Here is a 20836-nt window from a genome sequence, read left to right as displayed (position 1 = left end):
TTTCCTTACCCTCTGGCTTTACTCCGGTATTGCTGGGGCTGATCATACCCACTCTTCGCCCCATCTTCCAATGCTCATTGATCATGTTTAAGATTAACTCCCATCTTTGGCCCACACCTCCACTAAGGGACCGTCAATGATAAGTACTCTTCCACCCAGGACTTGGGACATCCATCCCTACCTGCCGCTCTGTCAGTCCAAGCCTCTAATCGAACCCAGGTTGATCGGGCCTTAGTCAGGGCTTTCTCCCTCTGCCACCAGTGGCTTAGTGTTATACTCTATATGAGTGCAAATGGTAACATTGCCCTGCTCATAATTGTAACAGTGGTAGCATTGCTTGTCTGTACATTCCAAGCAAACCTACTGTATTTTTGTTTTTTTTTTTTGCATCCAAAAATAATCAACAGTAATTGAGTTTTTATATTCTGATTCCTTCTGAATAATCACTGTTCGGTTAGTGCTATCAGATGTTTACTTCCTGCTAGCCTACCACTGTTGTCCTAGCTGACTTTTGCCACTATTCCAGTTCATTACTCAGATCTTCATGTGGGAATCTTGCTTGTAAAGCATCAGCACCTGCTGGTAGTTCAGAGGACATGACTAGTTGATAGAGACATGGGTACTATAATGAACCAAGACCTAGTGCTGTCAAGGAAAAGGAAGATATTTGGAAGCAAACATACGAAATGTAGGAAAACGGATAACTCCAATTGTTTTCTACGTGGTAAATGTTACTAAAGGTACTTCCTGCCTCAGTTGACAGCTGAAGTGTTTTGATTTGTAGTAGTTTTAAAGCAGTTATTACTTTACACTATAAATATGGCAGTTTCTGGCTATAATGCAGACTTTGTGCACTCCTAATTTTGAAAATCAGAGGCATAGCTAGGATAGGCGAAGAGGGCACCTTGGACACAAGGTATTTGGAGGCACTTGGGAGATGCAGATCAGTCAGAAGTGCAGTACTGACATTTATTTATGTACTGGCATTTCTGAGTGCCTGTATTTAAATGAAAGGTGAAAGTGCTTTTGCAGTCAGAACATAGTACTGAAGTGCATCAGTGCTTGTCTGTGGTCAGAAAGTACAGACACAGACCTGGCCAGATCAGGGAACAGACCTTTTATTTGTTTATTTGCTCTTTACAGCTCAGAGTTGAGGGGCAGGTGATTGGGGGACAGGTACTAGATAAGGCAGCTACGGCTCTGGAGAAAATATTGATCCACCAGCATTTCTTTTTTATGGTGTGCATTGCATCCCCTTTTTGTGTTGAAGATGCCTAGTTCTTATTCTATACCTGATAAATTTTTGCCAGCAGGGTTCAGGTTGTTTTTTTTTTTTTTTTTTTTAAACTAACCAGTATAAGTGGTTTATATTGGATAGTAAGTTATAAACAAAACTGTTGCTGTATCTGACAGCTTTAAAAACCAGCATGTTTTTGAGCATAATCATCTGTTTTTCTCTTCTCTTCTCTTTTTGACTACGTGATAGGTAATGAAAACATACCACATGTACCGTACGGAAAGTATTAATGCTGAGAGCAAGTTAAAAGAGGCAGAGAAGCAGGAAGAAAAGCAGATTGGAAGAACAGGTGACCCAGTCTTCAATATTCGGTTAGAAGACCGACCTCCGAGACGCAGTTCTGTGAAAAAAATTGAGAAAATGAAAGAAAAGGTAGTTGATTTGTCCCCTTAACAGTTTATACGTCTGCAGTGTTATTAGCTAATTTTGTTGCCAGATTTTTATTAGTGATTAGTGGCTTATTTCACAACTTGCTAATAGATGTTGATAAATTACAGATTGATTAATGAATGTCCTTCTTGTCTGAAGGTTTTAATAATTTGATGCTTTTAATATTCATTTTGTTAATATGTTGATGTGTCATTTTTTTCTTGCAAACGTGCATTGTTCTGTTTCCATTTTACGTTTGTTTTAGGTAAATATGATTCGTTTAATGAGTGTAAAATTTAATCCCCCACCAAATGTGAGTAGTACACATTAAAGGGCTCTCCTACCAGAAGCAAGAAGCCTGATTGCAGTCTATAGTGGCCTGTTATTTTAAGTACAACAGAAGATCTGTTAAAACAGTGTACTGCAGCTGTAAGAAGTCTCAGTTGCAGTGCTGTATAAGTTAGTCTGCTTTGGAGCAGTCAGGAATACATACAGGGAAGCATTTGAATTCAGTTATAGTCCAACCTTGCCAGCCCAGGGAGGTTTGCACATCATTTCTCTGCAGTTGTGCCCGTGGCTGTGAGTTATGTACCTTGAGAAAATGTAGTGATATGTTAAGTGTGTATGAGACTTCAAGATCATGGCATGGAAGAAAACTGTTGTAAAGAAAGTTAGAAAATTCTGTTTATATATATATATATATATATTCTGATATTTATGCATGTATAAAATTAATTAGAAGACATAGTATGGACTCAAGAAGTGGGGTTGAGTCCCCAAGTCTTCAACTGCAAAACTGTGCGACTGAACAAGCCTTTTAAGTAGACATTACTCTCCCAGGTCATCTCTTAAAGGGATCACCAGAGCCCATTGGGCCTACCCAAGCTGTAAGTGGCTATTTAAAACAAAACTGAATAGTGGCATCCATCACTGAGTTACACATAACCGTATAGCTGCAAATGATTTTAGACTGCATGTTGCCATTAAAATGGGCTAATGCTGTAGACTCCAGTGGCTGTCTATTTATTTTTTCATTTATTTGCAGTGTATTCTGGTGGTAGGATAGGAAGATGTTTGGTAGCAAAAGCAGCAATGGGAAAATGCAAGATTCTTACTTATGAAAATGGGACGTTATTCCAAATGGGATTAGGATTCACTCTCTGTCTCTCTGTTTCTTGCAGACTGCATATGGCTTGCTACCCGTGTAGTCTGTTCTATCATTACATTGTCCTACCTATGTAGGTAGGGCACCTTAACAAGCCAAGTGATGAGGGCAGGGCAGTAGTAATAGTATCATTTAATCAGTCAGTTGTCAGAAGCCATACATTATATTTTTATTACTGATAATTATTCTGCAGAGCATACAGTAAATAGATATGTGGTTACATCCACCGAGGGACTCGCTGCTTCAGAACCAAGATATTTATTTTTTTGAATCTCATTTTACTGATATCCTGCCACAGTTCATTTAAAATAACTTTCATAATAATTGTTCATATAAATGTGAAACATAACAGTACAAAAACAAAGTCTGTGCAATAAAAAAAACAGACTGCAACCATTCAGACGGTAAGATCATGGAATCATAAAGCAGTGGTCAAACATAAAATTATAACAAAAAAACTAAGAAATGTCAGTAAGTAGTTCAGTACTAAGTCATGGAGTTCTGCCCAGCAGAGATCATGAGTAACTAACCAGTCATAAATCCCAGTATCCAGGCATGTTTTTGTTTTGTAACTCACTTCTGATGGATTTATTGACAGTAAACAAATATGCAGAAAATAATCTTGGTTCATCAAACCTGTCAGCTTATTTTTCATAGGAAGCTGAAAGGGCTTCCCCTTCTTGGTAGTCAGCATTAACAGGTGTCAGAGTTCTTTCAATCGAACTCACTACCTTTCTCAGTATATTGACATTAGAAATATCAAAACTGTGTTCTCACAAAAATCTCATCAGTTTCCTGCTTAAATCCTCCGAATGGCAACCAGCATTTTTTCCAGCACAGTTCTATAATCCCTTCCCCTGTTTATCATTTTACAATAGACCTGTTAATGATGTCTAATTATACTCTGAAATGGCTGAATGGCTGCGGCTCAATTATGCATTTCTAAATCTAGCACCCCCACCTCCAAAGTATCTGGAAATGCGAGTCTGTGCCATGCTGTCCATGGTTTCTTTGCTTTCTTTATTGATTAGGCCTTATTTTTGTAAGAGTGTAGGAAAATCACTGGTGGACTTAATGAGGACAAAGCTGGTGCAACATAAGATTAACAGAAGTGGCATTGGAATGGCTTGCACTATATTTGAAAAAATATATATAAAGTAAAATAAAAAGTTTCCAGTGGTAAAAATACCTAAACACATTTCCTGTCGACTTATGCCGAGTGTCTCCAGATATTTTTGCTTCCTATGTCCTCAAAGGCGAGTGCATCTGTTCTCAATGTAGTCAAGTGCAAAAGTCTATAATTGTTGCATCCCAAGATCATTCCAAACATATTCACCTTGTCAGGAACCTTCTCCAGGCTTCCTAAATATGAAGCAAAACAATCCAGCATATGCTGAAAAAGGAAGACTCAACCTAGTTACTACAGGCTCTAGCTGAAGGGCAAATAATTAGGGCAACATTTGCATCCTTGCTGAGTGCCCCAAGAGAGAACAACTGATGCAGACAACCTAGACAACAGTTTCACTCGTGTTTTTGTCCCAGTGTACATCTGTTTTATTGGGTTGGCAAAAACTCAAGGAAAACCTTTCTAATATAAAAAAAAAACAGGTAGGCTTCACTCACCCTTCTGAAAGTTTTTTTTTTTTGGCATCTAAATTAACAGAGGGTTCACTCTCCTATTTATGTCATCTGGAGTGAACAGCAATTTATGAAGGTTGCTGAAAGTTTGACATCCTGGTTTGAAATCACACTGACCCAGCTGAGGTAAATATATATACCAATCCTCACTGCTGATACAGTCATGAAAAGCTTGTCATTTTGATTCAAGATTCGGGATCAAGATCAGCCAATAAAACAAGTACCTTGCTGCAGGTATAACTGATAGTATCTCATGTCAGCTCCTTCACCTTCTTGGCTTAATTGCTGCCACAGTTTTCATGATGTCATTTCCACACTTAAGAGGTGCAGAAGTAGCAGTGGCCTGAGAGATGTTGGTGTCTGCAGACTCATTTGCTGTTGTGGCAGATGTTTGTTGTCAAGCCCTGGGGTGATTGTCTCTCCACCAGCATTTAAGTTGTTGTTCCATGCCTGCAGCAAAACCTGTCACAGTTTCTGAAGTTAGATATTTTGCTAACCCTTTTTTTCTTACCAGGATAAGTCCACTATGCACAGCTGTGTCTTCTCAGGGCAGTCCTAGAAATTATGTCTGGTTAATTGACTTTAAGTGAGAACAGGCAAATATAGTTTGAAAGACTTTATCCCAAGATTACATATCATACCCTTATTCACATTAATACCTTCTGTCAGTCAGTTCATTGTCACATTCCAGGCCTAGAGCTGTGAATCAGGAAGAAGACAAAATGTGAGAAAATGTTTTCATCTGACCAAGCTAAGTAGCCTTCTGGATTTCTTATTCAACTGAAGTCATTTTCTTACATTTAAATGTTCTTAATCACAGCACAGAATATCATAAATTCAGTATTGTGACCAAGTTAAAGTGAAACAAAAATGGTGTGTGTGTGTGTGTGTCTTGTCTTTCAACCACTGTAGGCTTTAATGGGACAAGGCAACCCACAAGTACCACTACAGGCATGATTTAACACCACATCTTGATTAATGTGTTCCTTTAAGTTAAACTGTTAGACATTAGAAGGGGCTCAACCGCGATGAGGTGGAGCTAAATAGGTTCTTAGGCTAATGACTACTAAGGTCCTTAGAAGCCTAGCCGTGAACCCTGAACCCTTTTGGATCCCAAGTATCATAGGTGACTATACAGGGGAGGGCATGTTAGTAGGGAGGTAAATAAGGCATTTATGTGTGTGTGTGTGTGTGTGTGTGTGTGTGTGTCTATTTGTGTGTGTGCTGGGGGATTAGTTAGGCTGTCGATAAGAAAATTATTGTCATGTTTCCTTATTGATGGCCTCTGTTCATAAAGGACATGAAGGCCAGATGGGGGATTTATGATTTCCCACCCAATTGTCAAGGTTTACATTTCAATACAGTCAGGAATGAACTCTGTTTTACATGGATTGGGGGTTGGGGGGTTGGTATAATGGTTAAGGTGTCTGCTTCACAGATGTAAGGTACATGGTTTGACTCTCACCTTTGGGAGGGAAATTGTCTAGGCTTAAAATGGCCCACAAGGGCAGCTAGCTTAGTTATTAACTGTGAACATCTGGATGAGGAAGCTATTGCATAGAATGCAGATCCTTTGGGATACATATTTATCAGTCCAGCACATTCTTTTTATATCACAACCAAAGTTCAGATCCCTGGCTCTAGTGTTTCTGATTCTGTTTGTTTTGCACATGTGCAACAGATCCATCATGACTGGGTCTGGGGAAGCCCTGCAATCCAGGCAAAGATCCCCTCTGTTCAGGAGGAAAACGGGATGTTGTTGAGACTCATAGAGGTGATGTTCTTGGCTTTAGTGAGTGCTGTCAGCACTGGTCCCTGCTAATAATTAGGGGAAACATGTTGGAGGGAATTTCACCTGGAAAAGCTTGGGTGGGGTTGGGGGGGTGAAATTTTAGCTGAATTTATCAGCCAGTAGATTTGCTATGACCCCTAATCAGTGAAGGTGGGTACTGTTCACCACCAGTTAAGCATACTGCTGTATATTTCATTTAAGGTTCCAGATGTTGCTGAAGAAGACCTTGCAATTTTCCTTTTCAAGGTTATCCTGACCTCGTAGTTGGCCTCTTTGGACTTGATTAGTTGTATAACAGAACACATGTCTTTAAAGGAGTTGCTGCTCTTGATTCTGGCCATGAATTTTTTGTTTTTCTTTTATTATACACCCTGTTTAGATAGGGATTCAACTAGTGGGGTTTGTTTTAAGTGTTTGTTTTGGGTTTATTTGTGGTAGGTACAGCAGCCTGCATGCAGCCATTCACATATTTGTATAGGGACTCTGTGAATAGTTCTGCATAGGTAACTATGGTCTCAGAGTTAGGAAGAAAGTTGAATTTTGACAAACTGTCACTTAATTGAATGTAGATTGTCTTAAAATAGTTTCTAATCGTTACTAGTTTAGTTGGGTTTTCCAGGTTGAGTTTTACTTCAAAGGAGACATCTTTATGATCCAACTTCACTAGAGAGGACATGACATGGGGGAGTGCAACACTCTCCAATGTTGGTGAGTAACAGCTCCAGTATCTTTGATCCTCTGGTTGGAGAGTGCAATATCTGTGCCAGTGTGTTTGTGCTAATAAAAAGAAGCATTTTGCCCGTGAGTTTGAGGCAGTGTAAGTTTCCCAGTCAGTAGACAGATAGATAACGTTAGCCATGAATAGGGTATTTGGTTGGATGGTGAGTGCCTCTAGTAGGTTTATCTAAGAGTCATGAGACTCTAGGGGCATAGATGGTGACATGTAACTAGCCTTGATATGCTGAGGGACCTTATCTATGGTGGCTTGCACTTGGATAAGCTCCATGGTATCATCCTGTGTAACCAACTTTGGAAGTATGTTTGTTGTGTAGTTAGTCAGTTCTACCTTTGGCACACGTTTATTCTGTTTTGGTCTAAATGTATAAAAGGCACTGTAGCCCTGCACTGCTGGGTACTTTATGTGGCTTTAAACTAAGTCTCGGTAATGGCACAGATGACTACATTCTCCAGAGTGAGGAGGGCTTGAAGGGTGTGGAGTTTTTTATTTAGGCTCCTAGTACTGAGCAGAAACAGCTTAAGGCTGCTTGGAGATTTTTCCCACTATGTTGGTTGTTTTATCTTTTTTGGTGTTGACTAAAACAGGCTCTGAAAGGGTGGATATAATTTTAGCCAATACCCAAAATCTTAGCAATATGATCTTTTTACCATGTCCTCCCATGCTGACACCAGAAACTAAGCCAGTTATTAAAACAATAATTTTATGCTCATACTGTGGCACCTTCCTTGATGAAGGTAGAATGCTGATTAACGCAAGGCTCATACCTGCTTTTGACACATCTTTGGAGAAATCCATTATGTCTCTTTTCATATAATCCAATGAGGTATATCTCAGGTCATTTACACCCACATTGACTATGATAGAATAATATTGGTACCTGGGGTGCAGTAACTTGAGTGCATGCATGATTTTGCAGATCCTGGCAACCTTTCTTCTCTTTGAATAACCTACGTTGCACAGAGTATTAAGTAAAGTATATGCTTGGATAATGGGCTTTGCTTTTGGGGACTATTGGGTATATAGGCTTATGTGAGATGTTTGGTGTGTGTTTTAGTGACTGCTGAGGAGCATTGTTTCTGTTTGGCAGCTTTGGATGTCTTTGAGATTTGGGAAGGTTTCTTTTGGTGCTCTGTGTGTGTGCGTGTTTGTGTGTGTGTGTTTGTGTGTGTGTGCGTGTTTGTGTGTGTGTGCGTGTTTGTGTGTGTGTGCGTGTTTGTGTGTGTGTGCGTGTTTGTGTGTGTGTGCGTGTTTGTGTGTGCGTGCGTGTTTGTGTGTGCGTGTTTGCGTGTGTGTGTGTGTGTCTGTGTGAATGAGTACGTGTGTGCTTGTGGTAAGTGGTATGTGTGAGGGATTTAGTGTGGGTATTCTTGACAACCTCGTTTGTAGGGAAGATTTTTGCCTCCAAGGAAGTTGTGTATTTATGTGTCTCACATACTGTGTTATTTTCTTAAATGATTAACTGGTCCTTTGAGAACATGCGACAATTGCTACATTGCCTAAGGATGCCCAAATCTACCAAGCTGGCCTCAGAGGCATTAAGAAATTGCATAGTCATGCTATTCAGTCCTGTAGAAGGGTGGGCTGTTTAGGATTAAGGACTGGGTTTTAATAGGGGTTTCCTAGGGTAGTTTCTGTGGTTAAGGACAAGATGTTATTTAGTGCTAGAATATGGGGTTAGGGGTAAGATGTTCTATTGTGCTAGAATATGGAAGTGCTATTCATTACACAAGCTAACTGCTCTAAACTTAATTCTGCACAATGCTACATTGTTTGACAGGTTGTGGACCTAATCCTAACTTTATAAGGAAATTTTACTGTCTAAGCATTCTCTACTATACAGGGCACTGCTAACCACCTCTGCTGTGCGGTGAGCAGCTCCTCTCAAACTCTGCTAATTCATAGCAGAGAAAAAGTTTGAAAACTGACTCCTATTCCCCCAAGCCAATAAACAACCACACTTTGAGCTCCCTGGATTGCTTCCCTACTCAGAGGTCCCAGATAAACAACTTCTGCCACAAGATGGATGATCTGGAATTTCTTAATGTAAAAGCACAGCAAAAGTGGCTTTGCAGTGCAGATTAAACAACAGAGAACTGCAGTCGCCTTGCCCCTAAAGGCCTTGGAAGGGAAGCTGCTTCTGCCCTCCCCCATCCATTCGCTGCAGCAGTCATCATGTGGTACCTAAACAAGCAAAGGATCACAAGATAATACTCCTTTACAGATGGGTAAAACATGTCCGATAGTGATTCCTTTGTCTATGACACACCTTCTCTGCATTTGAAATCCCTGGTAAAGATGATGTTCTTGAGGACTTCCTGGGGCACTTCTAAAGTCCTCTCCTGGATCTGTGAATTCAGAAGCTGAGTCCAATTTAGATCTTCCTGAAGCGAAGCATCCCCTTTGAAGATTGACCTTTTTCCACCCCAGAGAATATGATTCTACACCTGCTATGCTCTGTGCAACAGTACAAGAAGAGAGTTTATGTTGGTTGTATTTCCTTTCATGTGACTAGAAAGAATCCTGTTACCCTTTTCTCCTTTCAATCTGCTTCCTTACACATCTCAAAAGTGTTTTAACCCCTGCCCCCTTAGTGCTTAGGAGAAGTGTAGTTTCATACTGTTAAGTCCCTGGTAATGCATTAAGCTTCCCAGTTATAACCAAGTGGACCCCACCTTAACTAAAGCAGCAACCAGCTACACCTCAGCCCTGCATGTTTCATGAGACCTTTTTTTTTGGTTCTGTCTGACCTCTTTCTAGGAGTGTCAAACTTGACTAAAGTGGCAAAGAAAACTTCCACTGACAGACATATTCCGCCAAATGGAAAATGCTCTCCTTTACAGAGTATTAGTACCTGATACCAAAAGACGGCCAGTTTTTAGGTGATCTGGACTGTCTTTGGTACTTTTGTGATTTGGGCCCAAATGCATGTCAGCTGTTTCTGCTGGTCATATTAATTTGGAGGGCAGAACTGTGGCCCAGCACTTCCTTAATATGGCTCAGCATTTTGCCCTCCTTTGATGCACCCCATCCTTTTTCATGCTTAGTTTGCTTGTCCATCCCCTTCTTTTATTCAGACCTGCCAGTTTGGCAGAACTGAGGTTCATATCTTAGAAAACACCTTTCCTGCCAGCCATCTGCTGTTCTTGCAGAATCTGAGCTGCATGGCTTTGTGTAGTGAACCGCATTTGTTCTTTCATAGGGATCAGTTATCCCTTATGGTCAACCCATAGTTCCTCCTAAATGTGCATTCTAAGTTATAGGTCCATAGGTAGTAACTGGACATGCAGCCCAGAGGTCATTAAGGAGCCTAGGCCAAAGTCTCAATTGCCCCAAAGCGCTGTCTGGTTAAATAACTTACTCAGGGTCACACAGTAGACAGATGAGGATAGAAAGATTCAAACCCTGAACCATTGGAGCAGGAAGCAGCTCTTTAACAACTCAGAACTTTAGTCCTCTGCACTAACTGCCAGACATCATAAATAGCCATTTATCTCAATATATTTCTTTACCTGTGTAAAATCCATAAAATAGGGAGTTCTTTCTTATCCTAGATGTGCTCCACCAGCTCAGCTTTTAAATGACGAGGCTATATGAATTTACAAAAATGGAGCAGCTGTTAATTTCCTTTGTCATGGGGAAGGGAAAGGCTGCGGGGCATCAGGCAAATTATCTTTTATTATCAGGCTTCTCAGGGCTCATTGAAAAATGCTGCTGTTAAAGGACCCCCTGTGTTAAAGGTGCAGATGTCCCCAGTACTTGCTGAAAAAATGTCCTGTTGTAACATCTGTGTTATGGCGACTTAGTCATTTAGTCACAGCTTTACCAAGAATTATTTTCTGGAATAGGACACCAGTGCAGGACTTTGGTATTTCTGCACTTCAAATCTAAGCCTCTTTGCTGTCCTTTGCGCCTTCCCTCCCCACTGATTTATTGCTTAAGGTCCATCCTTATTATAGACCAGCAAACGAAGTTCCATGTTATTCTTACTGTATCAGTCAGTCTTGAGGTGGCAGTCTTTAGTGGATTCACCTCCTGCCACCCCCACATGGTCTGATGTCCCCTTCATCCATCCTCAGCTGTTGGAGTTGCCTTACTCATTGCCAGTTTACATGTGAAGTCTTGTTTATTTTTGTAAGAAGTGTTCTTGCCTATTGTTAGAGTGATCTGGCAGGCTCAGGGAGTAAGTGCGCACCCTTACTGCTCTGTGTGGCACCGTGTTCACCACTTCTGACATGGCAGATTTTAAGAAATGCCGATTTGTGTTGAAACAGAAGAGGAATCCATCCCGTAGACCTCTCAAAAGATGGGTCCCCTTAAAGATTCAGTAAGAAAGCATTGAGTATTTACAAAATAAACCGGCTGGATACTGCTGTGTAATTTGCAAGGACTATAATGTGAACTTCCTGCTTTGGTGTATCCAGCAAACTATATAACAGGAGAAATTCTTCAGGTATTTTTCTGGTACATGCTTTTTTGTTCTCTGATGGAGATTTTCACTACTTTGTTACTTTTAACTGAAAGAAAACTGTTTCCATGACTTTGAGCAAACAGCTGTGCTGCTTATAATTTTTAGGAACTGAGAACTGTGTTCTGTGCTAGAAGCACTTTCATTTACTATCAGTATCAACGGATGCACCGTACATCCCTGATTGCACACATGTAATGCATACTGTGCCATGCTACTACTGTTCACTTTTCAGGTGAACTGCTTTTATTATTCATTTAGACATGTGCATCAAAACTGAAGTCACTGAAAGAAGTACACAGTAAGAAATAGCGCAGGACCGAGCCATGGCAACACAAGGCAATGAGATCACTTGGCAGCATCAGTAAAAAAACATATATCAGAACATGTTCTATTTCTAACATTGCCTCCCCGTTCACTAGGCACAATGTTCTCAGTCACCATAAATCTAAAGGAATGTGTGGGGTTATGCTGCATGACATGTTTAGCTAATGCACTGAAACATCAGAACTCAAATGGAATATTAGGATGCGGGCTACTACAGGTAGGGGTTTGAATAAGATGATATGCATTAAACCCGTTCTGCAAGCTCGAGAATTGAAGAGATAGGTTGCATACCAGAATATATACATATATATATATATATATATATATATATATATATATGTACACACTTTTTATATGTTTTTTTACTTATGCTGCTTTTTATATATGCTGCTTTTTATATTTGGCACTATTTTTTATATATGTTACTTTTTATATATGTTACTATTTAGTGCATTATTTTTGTTTGTACAGACTATTGATGTATTAGGTCCATTTTATAGTCTGTAACTTTAAGGCTGAATTGGCTACGTGATTTCATTGGCTGATTTGTATTTTAAAAATGGTGTATTTTGTTTTTTTTTCGGTGATGTCTGATGAAGCAGCAAAGGTGCTGCGAAAGCGCTCACAATCATTAAAAGTTTATGCCTTGTGTTGCCATGGTTTGGTCCTTTGCTGTTTTTTTACTGTGTACTGTGTTTTCTGCATGTTGGACCATTTATCCTTACTCTCCTTACTGTTTGCTTTGTTGTCTTCACTGAAAGAAGCTCTGCAAAGTCTTTTCTGTACCTGAATTTTCTTTATTTCCTTTATTATTTAAATCTGATGGTAAAGACAAATAATTTTGCATGTCAACATACTCATTGAAGTACTAATGCAATGTTTATTTGGACTAGAATGCTTCTAACTTGAAAACCAGCAGTATCTATTTGTCAGATACCTCCATTCTGGACCTTTCCTTAAATGTGTCTGGTGACAGTAGGATAAAATGTGTGTACCTTTAAAGAACACCTTTGGTGTATCCATCCATTGTATCAATGGATTCCAGCAAGGAAACTACTATGGTCCCTACTAGGAATCTCCTTCCCAGTAATAGAAAGAGTAAAATCCTTGACTGGTTTGTGAAGAAAGCCTATAGCTTTACTACCCTGGTCTTCTAGGCCAGTAACTGTCAGATTCACATGCTAAAGTATTAGGAATCCCTTCTTATTCTGCCAAAGGCAGCAGTACAGGGGTTAAAGGTTTAGGACCTAAAAGTAGAGATACTTGAACTATGCAGCCTCAGTGGACAGGTTGCCAGGCATTCCAAAATGTGTAGCTATTATAATGTGGATGTGTTGTGCACACTAAAGTAGCAGAAATTACCCCACTAAGGGCTGTCACCTGCATCATAATCAGTATAGGAGTAAACCCCAAAAGAGTATAAAAGACCACCACAAGAGAAAATGGCAAGTAAGCATATCCTTGTGGTCTTCGAGAATATGCAGTACATGAAGGGAACAGCTATACCCTAGCCATGTATATCCATAACACAGGCCAATACCCAGATATTGTACTGATGTTCATGATCCTTACCTGCCTTTCACACTTTTACACGTCAACTATCCCAGCTTGTGTGCCCTGGGACCCTACCCCTTTTTTCCCAGGTGCCTGTAAAATAGTTTCTCAAAGGGGGTCCTATATCTGAGATCATTCAAGTGAGAGATCAGTCCACTATGGGACATAAATTGCATCTTAGAAAAACTAATTTTGTTATTTTTTGAGCCAACTGTTTCAGTAGCTCTCAAATTCCTCTCCTAGAAGACTGTGTTTTTAGTGGAAGTGATCTTTGGTAGAAGAAGTTTGGATCTACAGGTCCTTGTGTGTAAAAGGTTATTAGTGGTATTCCTTAAGGACATGGTCATCCTGCTAACGTAATCCTCCTTTCACATCTAAGGTGATGACAGAATTTTCCTTAAATCAGGCTGTTTATCTCCCTCTTTTATTCCCAGAATCCCAGATTAAGTGAAAAGAGGTCCTGCATTCTTTAGATTTGCACAGGCAGCAGAGGTTTTACTTGAAAAGAGTAAAGTAAAGAAGAAAGTCAGACCAATTGATTTATTTTGCTAAGAGCAGAGAGGAGAAGACAGTGAACAAATGGACCATGCCAAAATGGCTAGCACAATTTTTCTGCTTCTGCTGCTTTTTCATGATAAGACTATCTGGACACATTAGGGTCCATTCCACTAGGGTCACTGCTATTTTCACTGCCTTTCTCAGAGGCATCAGAACACACACTCAGTCATGGAAACAGCTACTTTGTCAACTCTCCATACCGTTTCCAAGTATTACAGTCCAAGTCTTGCACTCAGGGCCAGGGTACAGTTTGCCATAGCTATTCTGCAAGGACTTCTATCTGCAAATTCTTGATCTGTAAACTTTGAAAGCCTTCCCAAGAGTCATTACTGTAAGAATGAGTAAAGTTGCATATGTATTAAGACCTTACAGTAGTTGTAGATGTTAACATATATTCACTATTTCAGAACCCATTTATTCCTTGATTCCCTCTGGTTGCAGTGTGTACCCTTGTCGCCAAACCTTTCACCTTCCCACTCTGTTCTCTCATCAGACACTTTCCCTCCTCAGGGTTGACTTAGAAGCTTTAGAGGCAGCTTAAAGATCTTTTGGTTGAAACCCTCCCCTGGAGACTAGTTCTATCAGAACAGTCTGTGCCCTGGTACCACTTTCCAATTTTTGCCAGCGAGGGCAAGTAAGAATTGAAGATGGCACATGCAGATATCCGTCTTATACCACCAGTGTCCCAACATCTGGATAGGAGGGAGTTTGCCAGACCTTGAAGGAAGGTATATCATTGTGAAATTCAGGATGGCCATCAGATCATCTGCAGACTGCAAGTTCCAAGAGTGTTTACTGCTGTAGTAGTGCAATTCTGGTAAGCTCATACCACAGCTTTACTTAAAGAAATGCTAGTCCTGTTCCAGGGCAGGCCTTTTCTTCTGTACAGACAGACTGCAATCGTTAGCAGACAATGCCTGCTTTCTTACTGAAAATTGTCTAGAGGTTGCACATTGAATTAAGGCATGAGCTGCTAACTGGCTGATTCTTGTAGTTAAGGGTTTTATTCCTTCAGCCTCCATTAGCTTGACGGGCGACTGTGAGCAAGTCATTTAGCTAGACAGTGCTCACTGGGCACCCAGAAATAGGAACTTGTGTCCAGTGCACTTGCACAGTTAAATAGATTAAAAAAATATATCATTTCAACATATTGTCTCCTGCTCATTTTCATGGAACTCAGCAAAGCTTGGAGTCCTAGCCTACATTCCAGAAGTGTTTTACTTCTATCCAGTGCCATCCACACAAAGATAAGCACTTTTGATTGCTAAATCGCACATAAGTTATTCTGAGTGACTGCTATTGTTTCCTGCTTTTATGTGTGCATTTTGCTGCCATTTTTGCAAAAAAAAGGCTGCTCTTCTCACTGCTACTGTCTTAAAATTGCCTTCAGCAAGGGAGTTCCAACTAGTTGCTTAAGTGTTTTCTGTTGCACTGCACTTGTGGGTCTCTTTTACCATGTTTTTACATTAGGAAGACTGGGCTTATTCATCTTGTGGCAGGAGGTGTTTGCCTGGTCTTTCTTGAGTTGAGAAATGCACAAAATGACTCTTGGTGTAGTCCTTTTATTTCCAAGAGGGCTCATTATTTAGTTTTCTGTTTTCTATGTGATGCTCTAAATTTTGCATGTTTGCATGGGTTAGCAGTGCCCTGTATAGTAGCAAACATCTAGAAAGCAAATTTTCTCTGTAGAACTGTCCATAAAACTGTAAAGCAGCAATATAATGTAAATACCTTGTGCACCGACAAAGCTTAGAGCAGCTAGCTGAGCACTGGTTTGCAATGCCTACAGGTTTAGTAGAATTAAGTATGCTGTAAACATTAAAGTTAGTAGAATTTAATGAGTTTAGCATTATCTACCCAAGTAAAGTACCTTTATTAACCCTTAACCAACAAAGTACCCTTAACAGCCTTCTAATTCGAATACATCTCCCCCTTGTAGCTCCCAAATCAAAGAACTGGACAGTATGGATATGTAACTCTGTAACTTCAATGTAGCCAGTTTTGTGGATATGATAATCTTAAGACAGTGTAACAATTGCCTCACATTTAGCAACAACCACTTCATCCTTAAAGAATCAGCCACAGCATGCGAGAGGTGTACTTAATGACTCTGAAGGCTAAACTCTCACGTACAAGTGTACATCAGGTTGACAAACCCACATGTACAACACCCATTTTATGTACCACACACACACACACACACACACACACACACACACACACACACACACACACACACACACACACACAAATGTATGCTGAGGTACTCAACAGCAATCTTCCTAAACAACAAAGATCAACTAGACCATTCGCTTTTAAAGGTGTGCCTCAGCAAGCCCAACTGCACTCAGAAAAAACAACACCTAGCACCACACATACTGTCACTCTTAGTGGAGCCCAAACACTAAGCCCCTAAGGCAAGCAAACACACTTCCTATGACTCTCATCATATAGGGACTCCATTGTAAGATATACTGATGTCCCCCTAACCAGGCTGAACAAGGAGAAGATAACAGTTAGTTCCTTATGCCAAATCACACATGCACTCAAGTCAGCACACCACAAGTATCAGTATGATTCCACTATAGCCCATGTAGATGTAAATTACCTGAGATGTACCTCCCTGGATTGTATGAAGTGAGACATTGTGGTGATTTCAGACTGTGTCTCTGACTAGTATGAGCCTAGCATTGAGCAGCATGTTACCATCACAGAGGATGACACTACAATATGAGCAAAAAATGATTCGTTTCAACAACTGGCTGTCTTTCTTGTGTAATTCTAAGAAAGTCCAATATTTGTCAGCTTAGGAGGATATAGTCAGCAGACCATGTTATTTTGCCAAGAATGGTCAGGATTTTTCCCCTCTAAGCTTTTGAATACTGGCTAAAACTTTATCCACACCTATAGTACCTTTTTAGGCAATGCCAAATTGACAAACAAATCAGAAGCCGCGGTGGTGCAGCGGTAGCGTTGTTGCCTCACAGCAAGGGGTTCTCCTGTTCGATTCTCAGCTGGAGTGCCTTCTGTGTGGAGTCTGCATGTCCTCCCCGCAGTCGAGTGGCATTCGAAAGACATGCGTGAATGGGCATGCCTTCGCTGAAGGTTGGGTGTCGGGCTGGCAACTCGGCACCATAAAAATCTACTGCCAGTCATTAGCTGACCGGAGATCTGCTGTGGCAACCCCTAACCGGGAAAAGCCGAAAAGACAAATAAACTGACATAGCAAAATCAACTCAGTAGTACCTCAAGGTGTAACTGCTCAATGTCAGTAGCCTAAATAAAAAAACCTAAACTCCATCCAAGACCTCTTCACACTCAAGAATATAAATGTTTGTGCATTTTCCGAGGCATGCTTTAAAACATCAGAAAGTAACCAGACAGTGCAAGATTTCAGTGCTTCCCACAATTGTAGACCAGTACCTGCACAGACAAGTGCTAAAGGTGGAGGTGTCCCAATATACAGCAATAACAGGCATACCTCTAGGGTGGTCAACCAGGATGATGTGCTGGAGTTCCTCCACACCCAGATCACTGCAGATAAAATCCCATGCCATATCCTAGTCAGCTATAGGTCACCTGCCATGTCCCAAGAAGCTCACAATGCATACTTGGGCCTACTGGAGACGATCATCAGCCAACCTAGCACCCTGCTCATGTGATACTTTGATTACTCCTCTGTAGACTGAGAATTCTACACAGCCTCAAATCTTCAGGCACAGAGATTCCTGGATTTCGTAAATAGAAACACCCTTGACCAAACAGTAAATATGCCCACTAGAGGCTCCAACATACTGGACCTTGTAAGTATGGGAGAATGTTGCACTCCTTCAGTGTCTCATCCTCCCTAGGAAGGGCCTACCATAAAGCTGTCTCCTTCAAAATCAACTCCATAACCCCATTAAAACCACTAACAGTTAGGAACTATTCCAAGGCAAATTACGTGTTATTAAATGATGGTTTGTCAAAATTCAATGCCCCTCCAAACCCTGAGAGCATGGCAGCCAATGCTGAATTGGTCTCATAAAATCTGTACACCCATGTCAATGGCTGCATATAGAGGCTGCTGTACCTACCACAAGTAAGCCCAGGAATAGCCCTAGAAATAAACTGCCCTGATGGCATCTCAAATTAAACAGGTCATACAGCAAAAGGGAAAAAAAAAATTGGCAAAAATCAGGAAGGGTAATTCCAATATAGATAAACTCTCTCACCAAAGTAAATAGGCAACTAAGAGGGATGATTAGGTCAAGCAAAGCCAACTTTGGGGTTAAGATAGCTTTCTACGGCTATGTCTGAAACTTCAAGGGCAGCACACAGTAATATGCTGAACTGGTGGTTAATGGTGCCACATTCACCAAGCTAGCGATACAGCGAACCTGTTAGTGGACAAATATTTTTTTCAACTTTACCCCCCATCCCCAACCGTCCCCCCCAAAATACCATCAAACACAACTCCTACAACTATAACTAGGTAGCATGTACTGGCTGCACTCACTAAAGCCAAGAACATGGCCTCAGTGGCCCCGATAACATCCCAGGATGACTCCTGAATAGTCTAAAATACAACTTATCAGGGCCCCAGGAGTTATTGAACTGTAGCGTTAGAACAGGCTTTGTGCCACAGGGAGGGCCTTTAACAGATCCTGGATACTACAGGCTCATTAGTCTGATTAATCTTATTTGCAATGCCATGGAAAGAATTATCATGTAAATTATCAACAAGGACATAGGAGACCACCAGACACTGGATCTATCCCAATTTGGCTTCATCAAAGGAAGGTCATGTTTACTGAATTTATTGGACTTCTTTGAAAAAGTCACTAAGGCAGTGGATTAGGGGAAAATTATGCATACTGTCTTAACTAGATCTGGCTAAGGCATTTGATACAATACCCCCTCTGGCATTTTCAGCAGACTTGGAGAACTAGCTATAAACCCCTTTATAACACGCTGGATAGCATGCTGGCCCACTGACCAGTAGGAGGTTAGAATCAGTGAGGCTACCTCCACAAAGAAGCCATTCACCAGTGGAGTCCCTCAGGGCTCTGTGTTAGGTCCACTCTTCTTTGGCATCTACCTCTCGAATGTCAAAGCCAGTGTTAAAGGCCTCTGTCTAATCAAGTTTGCAGATGATTACAAATTGGGACCAGTCATTGAATTCCCCCCCAAGATGAGAGCACGCTTCAGGGAGGTCTAATACAGACAACACCTGGTGCCAAAGCCACGGCTTAAAACTCAGTACCAACAAATGCATTATAGTACCCTTTGAGAAGTCTGCTGACCCAGATAACTATGTCATCAATAAAACAATCTCTTAAAAGTTGATTCGCTGGTTAGGGATCTGAAAACTCATGTAGATAGTAATCTAGATTTTGACCAACATGTGTTCAAGGTGGCAAGAAAATCCTTCTGTGTTGCTCACCTTATAAGCAAGGGCATGGCATCCAGGTCCAGAAAGGTCATCATATCACTGTACTTGGCCCTCATGAGACCTATTATGGAGTATAATGCTCCCTTTGATATGTACCTGACCCAACATGTGCAGCAACTGTGGAACATCCACAGAGGTTCCTTACAAAAAGAAGGGAATAAACAGAGTGTCCTGTGCTGATTGCATCAAATTCCTGTTTCTTTACTCAATATCAGACAGACTTCTGAGAGGTGATCTTTGCCTGGCATACAAGGCATCTCTGAACCCTGTTTTGATGAACTTTTGCACATCCACAAAACAGCATTAGAACTGCTAGATTAAAAGACCTAAATTAGACACATGTGTTTCTGGAACAGGCTCCCCATCTATGTGAGCCAAATGGATGAATAATCCAAAATTCACCTCTGGTCTGGCTCCTTCATCTCTGATGGACAAAGGCAGTCAGTAAAGGCCATAGTGGTCATTAGCCTAACACACACCTATGAACCTATATATTTTAAAAGTCAAAAGTAACTTTCATTTAAATGTATGATAATGTATTTTAAATGAGATTCCCTGCAATCAGCTCATCATGGGACAGACAAAGAAATCACATACATAGAAAGACGTAATTTAAAACAACATATAATAATACTATCACCATCTTATAAATCAACTCTGCCTGCAAGTATATAGTACATATATTCTTAGAAACATGCACTTAAGATATTAAAAGCACACATCTAGCAGCAAGGTTCAAGTAATAGTATTGTGCATGAACCATGTACCATATTATGGGTGAACAAGCACATAGCAGTAGCAGCTCAATTAAAAATATCGCACCTGGGTCAGCAGTATAAATTATAATGGTTGGCTGGGCTTAATAAATAATAGATAGAATAATATCTCACAGTTGTTTTATCCTCACTGCCTAATGGCCATTTATTCTGCCACTGAGATTGTGCCTATTGGTTTCCTGTAGGACAGGAGCTGATCATGAAGCAGCCATCATCCAGTCAGTTGTCAGATTTGTTGTTGCAAGCCCTGCACACTCACATGTTTGTACAAATCCCAGAGAAGTAGGTGTGTACTGGGCGGAATGAGAAGGTGTTACTTGCTCACTCAAGGTGTGTAACACCTGGATGTTCATCGTATTACACTGTGCTGCAGTCATCACACTAGGGTTATCTAGTTCCAAGGTTGGTCGCGTGGGTGGTTGTCGCTCTTCCCTGATGTCCAGTGCAACAGGGGGTAAAAAGAGGCAGTCAACGCCATTTTCTTCAGTCTTTCAAATTGAATTTCAGACGAAGTCTTCAACAAGCCTCAGTCCGATGTCAGAAAAGTTAATAATTGCATTTGGATTTTCATTCTTATTGTATCCCTTACCTAGGCCCAGACCACAACATCACAGGTTGTCGGTTTTCGAACTATTAAACATTGGTTTGATTTCGCCCGACATTATTTTGGTAGAAAATTTAATTTATACCATGCGCCAGAGCAATCAAGACGGGATGCATAA

General features: G+C 40.7%; 1 protein-coding gene across 2 annotated transcripts in view; it reads left to right on the top strand.

Annotated features, from left to right (window-relative positions):
- SRGAP1 (SLIT-ROBO Rho GTPase activating protein 1) overlaps positions 1–20836 on the top strand; it is a 1651729-nt gene that overhangs the window by 842836 nt on the left and 788057 nt on the right. For both annotated transcript variants that reach the window (XM_044088250.1, XM_044088251.1), the window contains exon 5: positions 1487–1669. In XM_044088250.1, coding sequence (XP_043944185.1) covers positions 1487–1669 — 183 coding nt within the window. The remainder of the gene's footprint in view (positions 1–1486; positions 1670–20836) is intronic.

This window comes from Protopterus annectens, chromosome 11.part0 (assembly GCF_019279795.1).
Source record: "Protopterus annectens isolate FY-2018-M chromosome 11.part0, PAN1.0, whole genome shotgun sequence".
Lineage (NCBI taxonomy): Eukaryota > Metazoa > Chordata > Ceratodontiformes > Protopteridae > Protopterus > Protopterus annectens.
This window is presented reverse-complemented; position numbering and strand designations above follow the sequence as displayed.